Raw genomic sequence first — 7,004 nt, forward strand, 5'->3', positions numbered from 1 at the left:
TGGAAATGAAGTAAAAAAAATAGTCTTTATCATTATATGTTCTACACTCCCCTACTAGTCTAATAAATTGTGATATAGCATTTGTTTGTGGACTATGAATTAAGAAGCAAAATCCACCCGTTTTCACCAATCCCAGGGGTGGCCATTTTGTGATTTTTGCTGTAGACTGAAAATGATATCGCAGTTGCTCAAGCCACAGGTAACAACCAAACACAGCTCACCTGCTTTCTGAGTTTGGTCATGTGACATTTAGGCACTGTGACGTCATTTTCAGTCGACAGCAAGTGGGAGTACAATGCAAAATGCTCGCCCCCTGAGATGGATGAAAATAAATGGATTTTGCTGCTTCATAGATATTCCACAAATGCAATATTACTGGGAATACTGTGTTTAGACTAGTAAGGTCGCATAGAAAAATAATTGTAAAGAAAATGTACATCCCCTTTGACTTAAATATAGCAACTGAAAAAAATGTACTTAAAAATTCTAATTCAAATGTATTGCACATAAAAGTTAAATACAAACTGTACCCAAATAAATGTTTGAACACAACATTCTAAAATATTAATGGATTCTACTTAAGTTAACGAACTGACAACGACAGTACTTAGCAAGTGTACTGTACTGGAATACATGAAACACTTCAATCCACTGTAACGTGCGCAGTTTAAACATTTAATTCAGTGATTCTTTGGCGTACCACTAGAGCAGGAGTGTCAAACTCCAGACCACGAGGGCCGGTGTCCTGCACGTTTTCCATGTTTTCCTGGCTGAGCTGATTGTTTAAATCAGGTGGGTTGCAGCCGGGAGAGATTGAAAGCATGCAGGAAAGCGGCCCTCCAGGACTGGATCTTGATACCCCTGCACTAGATGCAGGAAATCACTCTAAGAGTGGTTGTAGGTTTGAGTGGTTAAGTTTCCAACAGTAGTGATGGGTAAATGACGCTTCAAATCTGCTGTATTTTTGGACTCCAGTCGATGGCACTCTCGGTTCAACATTGGGCTGCAACCATTTTTAAACCCTTTATTAAAAGCAACAGTGCCATCGACAGGAGTCCAAAAATACAACAACTGGTTCATGAAGCAAATTTGAAGCTTCATTTTCCCATCACTATCCAACAGAGAGACTAAGACTGGAAGAGTCACTGAAAGGTAAAGAAGTGGACATCCTTGGAAATTAAAAAAATAAAATAAAGCATCCGCTCTAAATGTTTCTGACCAGCTCCTTCAAAAGAGAACAGCAAGTTGTGCAAGAAGTACTGAAACATTGGTATTTCATCCAGAATCCCATTATCCCTAACTATTTGTGAGACAACAAAACAAAAACAGAAATGTCATCTCAATTTATGACAAATCAGGACCTGTTCCCCAAAGAAAACAGCTATGACTGAATTATGCTGGGTGAAAAGGATGGACACAATACTTAATCGTACCTTCGGAAGACCATTTACTCGGAAACCGATATCCCGTCCAAAAAATTAATTTCCGTGTGATAAGCGTCCTCAAACGTTGCAGTCATACGGGCGCTCGAGTGGCAGAGACGTTGGCATCGGGGCAGTAGAACATCTCCATGCCGTGTGAACAGTCTTGAGGGTTGAGGCCCGTCATGGTCAGTCCAGTTATCGTGACGAACACCCCGAGAATAATCAAAATAATGGGCAGCAGATTTTCACCGTGATACCAACGTCCGGGGGACAGTTTGATGTAGCAAGCGGAGGGGATGATGAAGATCAGAGGTGTGGCGCTCAGAGCACCCTGGTTAGTAGAGCAGAACACCAATGAGATCATTAAAAAAAAAATATTTAACAAAAAAAATAATTCGACAGAAATAGGAGTTATAACTTACATTCAACTCTAAAACAATTCCCAGACAGTCGTAGACCAAAGATATCGCCGTACAAACGGCAACAATGATCACCGTTACAGACATGTGTTCCACTTTTGAAAGTGCCCGCCCACAAATTGAATTTGAAATCACCTGAGAAGAAGAAAGTGTAGATACACATGAAGCGCAAGGGGCGTTTCTACTGCCTTGGTTCGGAGGTCAGCAGACGCCAAGCGACCAAAGCAAACATGGTGCATCAGCATTGAGCGGTTATGCTGCAAATGACCCCAGGTATAAATGCTTCTAAATTTATATAAAATAAATTATTAACATGAATGTTAAATCAAAATTAAAATATTACCGCTAAATCTAAATGTCAACTCTTGTATCTCATTCTAAAAGTTAAATAGCAATAAAATGAGTTATACATTGACTATTACGGTGGAACACTTTAAATAGTACAGCTTACCTCCCGAGTAACAAAACACTCCAGCGGAAACGTTGCGATGATGCTGAGGCCGAAACAGAAGCGACCGAATGTTGCCAAGTTGTCATTTCTGCAGTAGTTCTCAAATATGTCTCCTGGCCACACGGAGACAAAAGGCATCCAATTTGTGCCATTGCGATAAATCCACGTACTGCTGTTCATACATACCTTGCGTGTAGCCCGTAAAGGTGACGTAGCCTGCCAATGCAAACGTGGCGCTGATTATTAGCGCTGAGCCAACCGAAATGTGCGTGACCCGAGTCCAGTTGGTTAGTGTGGGCTCCTCCAGAGAGCCGTAGATCAGAAAGCTGTTGTGGTGACATATGAAGGCTGCGGAGAAACACAACAATTACCCAGATTGAAAAAAAATATATTCTGCTGTTATTGTGATATTCTGCATGATGTGCACACACTCATGACAGACAACAAGGCACTCTAAAGCAGCCACGCCAGCAAGTTATTCAAAGGGAAGCAGCGTATTTTCAAAGTGTAACCAAAAGGAGGCATTACGGTTCTTATATAGTGGTGATGGACAACTCATGTCAGCGTCCAAGTGCGTCACTGGACCCAGTTTTAGCCCCTCCCCCCAAAAGAAAAAATCCAATTCACAATTCATTGCTTTTATGTGTATCATATGACTTGCACATGTTTTTTTTTTATACTATGTCTCGTTGACATTTGCATTGCTTTCTTAAAATTTTCCTGAGGGCAGCCGTTGCAACTCTCGGACAAAGACAACAATTGGCGCCTCTGTTCTCTTTGCAGGGATTTGTTCTTGTTTTCTCCTTGCTGCAAGCAAATTCCATACTTCATGTTTTACCATCAATACATTTGATTCATTTTATTCTCCATTAGGGTCAAGTGACAAAAGCAAAGTTTGGCAATGAAAAATAAAAAACAATGGTAAATGAAATGCTTTGTAAGGGAATAAACCGCTTTTTGTCTCACGTTTCATTGATTGCGACTGCCATCGGCAAGCAATCATTTCAAAGCGGAAAGTGAGTTGTCGTTTTCAAAATATTGGATCAAGTCCATGAAAAAGAGTTAAATTAGGGGAACAAAAAAATATTACGGGGCAACTCACCAAAAGACATGACGCCAACTGCTTGAATTGCATTCCACTTTGCAAAAATCCACGCGTTCTCCGTCGGGGGACTAGACAAGAGGCCACATTTGTGTTTAGTCGCCATCATACACTATCAGTGTTTCATAAACGGGACATTCATGTCATCGTACATTTCAGTTCCCAAGGTGGCTGCTCGGATGATTACAATGATGAGGATGATTACTGTCAGTATCATTGACAGGAAGGACACCTAGTGACACACACGTACGTTTTACTGGAAACGAAAACGAGACATTTGGAATTTTTGTTATGGAGGGACTCACCTTGCCCAATCGCTCTATATTTCGATAAAGTGAAAGAGGCAGCGTGCATAAGACGGTGGACATTACGATGACAAAATGGCGGTCGGCGATGATGTGATCTGGTCCGACTGCGGATAAAAAGACATTTGGAGCCCTTTTTGCGTTGTTGGGCACGAGTGTGAAATTGAAAAACAGGAATATAGGCTGTGTACCTCCAGGAATTCTCTGAAATACTTTGGTCAGTGTGTCTCCTGTTGTGATGTTGTAGCTGATCATAGCTGGGGAAACAAAGCAGAAAAGACTTGGAATGTTGGACTTTTAAATATGAAATATATTGAAATAAATGAATGAAGAATGCGCAAAACAAAGAACTCGCTAGTAACAATTTAAGTCAATCGGGACATCAGAATGGATATGTTTGACTCCAGGTTCCACAGGACAAATTTGGTCTGAACCAACATTGCCATAGTTCACGAAAATTAATGAAATTTAAATTTAATTAAAAAACATTTTGATGAGCAAAACAAAATGCTTTTTTAACTCCAATTTATAAAAACTAACTAAAACTATAAACATAGCAAACATGTCCTACATTTTCATCTTTGCCAATTTATATCATACATTTTAAATTAAATAAATAATATTTATTTTACTGGACACTGAATGTACAAAAAAAAAATTAATGCTAAAACCAAAAAAAAAAAAAATCTTTTCAAAAACCCGCTCTTAAGTCCAAATAAAATTAAATCCAACTCTAATGAAAATCCAAATCAATTCCAACCCTGTTTTGGACAACATTTCACATCTTTACGTGACTTACCAATAAAAGGATACAGGAACTGCAGGGCTGATAAAATGAGAAATCCCGGAAAACCAAAAGTGCTTCTGACCAGCGACTGATAGCTGTTTGTCCCGGACAGGTTGCCTCCTTTAATGAGTAAGATGATCGTGTAGTCTGCCATGACACACACACACACACACACACACACCCCACACACACACACACCCCATACTGTCACTGATCTGATGACTCGAAATCAAAGTTTTATTGGTGAAAATCATCCCTTCACTCACCTGTGATGAATGCAACAAGGATCAGAAGCAAAAAGCCAAAAGGGAGCCCTGCTTGGTTCAGTGCGTATGGTAAACCTGGTTTGAATTCAAAAACGTTAGTTATCCCCCCCCAAAAAAATTGTCTATTATACTCAACTGACCAACTCAATTGATAGCATTTGGAAATAACTAAATATATACAAAGAAGCTGCTGTGATGTATTTTAATAGATCTCTGCTTCCATTGTTGAGTCATAACCTTATTTTTATTAGGAATGAAATTATGCTGTTTTTGGCCTGAGACTGATCTTGCAGAAATTGCGTGACACAGCAGAAATTCAGCGCATTTTGGGGGGTTGAAAGACTTAAAGTGGGGCCAAACAGGCGCAGGTCATATGAGAAGGAGCTTTTAACGCTGCACAGCCTCATTGTTATGCAAGCTTGTATTTACACAACAACTTACAAAAAAAACAAATATTACAAACCACTTAAATCAAGCAGAAATGCATTTAAATTAACAAGCTGTAAAATGAAATGAAATTAAAAAATTGGACTTACCAATCACCCCAGATCCGATGATGGAATTGACAAAATTAAAGCATGCAGATATCATGGAATATCTTGCTTCCCCTGTTGCTTTTTGTGAGGGAATTAAAGTGATTCCTTGTTCATTGCTTAACTGGGTAGTACAAACAAACAAAAAAGCAGTGATGAAAAGCAGAGAGAAGCAATCATGGGTTGTGTGTCGCATTTCAGCCTACCTGCTGAGCCATTTGGAGCACCTGCTGGTCCGCGATGGTGCTTTCGTTGCTTGTCTGAGTCCCGCCAGTGAGAAAATGTCACACTCAGGCTGGGAAAACTTCCCTTTTAACGCCACTCCGGATTTTCAAAACGTCTCGACAACTCCCCCAGCAGGTTGTCAGTGGCATCAAACAGTTAACAGGACGAGAAACATTGCATTCGAGAAAAAAAAAACTACTTTTACTGCACGCAAGGAAATCTGGCATTAAATGATTAATAATAGAAGTGTATTGTAATTTTTTTAGCAACCACATGTTTCAGCTCAGAAAAGCGAAATAATTGGATCAATGTGAGGACTCAAGGGATTAAGGGCAAGTGTTTCCCCGCTGAGAGAATTATTATGTGAATGGTGGGAAACTCATGCTTGCACACAAAATATCAGAACTCTGCTATATCGCAATATCTACAATGGCGATGACCTTATGGATGTAAGAAGTTGTTTCACTGATGTCATGGTATTGCTGAAAAATCACTAGAAATCAAGGATTCAGGATTTATATTACCAAACTTCAAATTTATAATTGATTTGAACGCAAACTCCAAATGAAAACAAATTTTTTTTAGACAGATACAAATCATTGCTTCCACACCATCGCAAGCAAACAATCTCGCGGAGAGTCGTCGTTTATAATGCCATCCATAGTCATGGTTTCATGAAATATAATGCACACATAAACAGAACCATGCTCACTCAACACATTCTTTATACAAGCAGGGAACAAACCTAAGTCAAAAGCAGTGTTTAATAAAACTTTTTAGTGTCATTACCCTGGAGGCGTACAGTGCCATTTTATCAAAAGTAATATCAAATATGCTTTGTCTTAATAAAGGTTTATCTTGAGTGTTATCCAGTCGCCCTCTAGTGGCCTCAGAAAAAATGTTAAAACTAAGCATAATACAATGGCGTCAACTAAAAAAAAACATTACAATAGTAATTGAGTACATTTCAGTTCTATTTAACTTGCATGTGCACGTAATTATTTAGAAATGTATTATTATTACTATTATGTACTATTCATATTTTATTTAACTTTTATGTGCAATATAATTTAATTATAGGATCATTAAGTTTGCAGTGCCAATGTAGACTTTTTAGTCTAAAAACCTTTTTTTCATGAACACTTGGGCCTTACCACCCTTCTGCATTTTAATACTGCCCATTATGGTGGCACATGGAGAGCTACATATTTTTTAGACGTTCTACTAAAATGTTGAAAACCAGTTCGACAGGCATTTTAGAATTATCACCAGCTGCCACCACCAGATGGCGACAGAACCACTGATGACGTCCTTGAAGAGAAGCCCTTCCAAATTATAAAAGCGCTGCAAAAGCGCCCGTTGTGCAACAAATGTCAAACTTTTTTTTTTTTGGAGACTTTCTTGCCTGCCAAGCCATCATTTGATCACCTTCCAGACAAAATTGTTACCCTTACCCCTAACCGTAAACGACATTCTGATCTTTGAAAATATT

The 7,004-nt window shown here is 39.0% G+C and overlaps 1 protein-coding gene across 1 annotated transcript; it reads right to left on the reverse strand.

Annotated features, from left to right (window-relative positions):
• Positions 1 to 1,156: 1,156 nt before the first annotated feature.
• Positions 1,157 to 5,799, reverse strand: slc38a11 (solute carrier family 38 member 11). Its single transcript, XM_088315289.1, has 12 exons — positions 5,494 to 5,799; positions 5,291 to 5,411; positions 4,755 to 4,829; positions 4,501 to 4,635; positions 3,893 to 3,958; positions 3,702 to 3,808; positions 3,549 to 3,628; positions 3,397 to 3,467; positions 2,481 to 2,642; positions 2,295 to 2,407; positions 1,847 to 1,978; positions 1,157 to 1,755 (listed from the first exon to the last, which is right to left on the reverse strand). Exons 1-12 carry the CDS (start codon positions 5,503 to 5,505, stop codon positions 1,516 to 1,518), a joined length of 1,314 nt encoding a protein of 437 aa, XP_088171415.1. The 5' UTR covers positions 5,506 to 5,799; the 3' UTR covers positions 1,157 to 1,515.
• Positions 5,800 to 7,004: the final 1,205 nt, after the last annotated feature.

The sequence above is a fragment of the Idiotropiscis lumnitzeri genome, chromosome 14, assembly GCF_059441095.1.
Source record: "Idiotropiscis lumnitzeri isolate Australia: NSW breed Sydney's pygmy pipehorse chromosome 14, RoL_Ilum_1.0, whole genome shotgun sequence".
Taxonomy (NCBI): Eukaryota; Metazoa; Chordata; class Actinopteri; order Syngnathiformes; family Syngnathidae; genus Idiotropiscis; species Idiotropiscis lumnitzeri.

Coding starts and splice junctions, on each gene's coding strand:
- slc38a11 (XM_088315289.1), bottom strand. Junction 3,629..3,701: donor ATATAGAGCGATTGGGCAAG/GTGAGTCCCTCC, acceptor GTGTGTCACTAG/GTGTCCTTCCTGTCAATGAT. Junction 3,468..3,548: donor GCCACCTTGGGAACTGAAAT/GTACGATGACAT, acceptor CCTCTTGTCTAG/TCCCCCGACGGAGAACGCGT.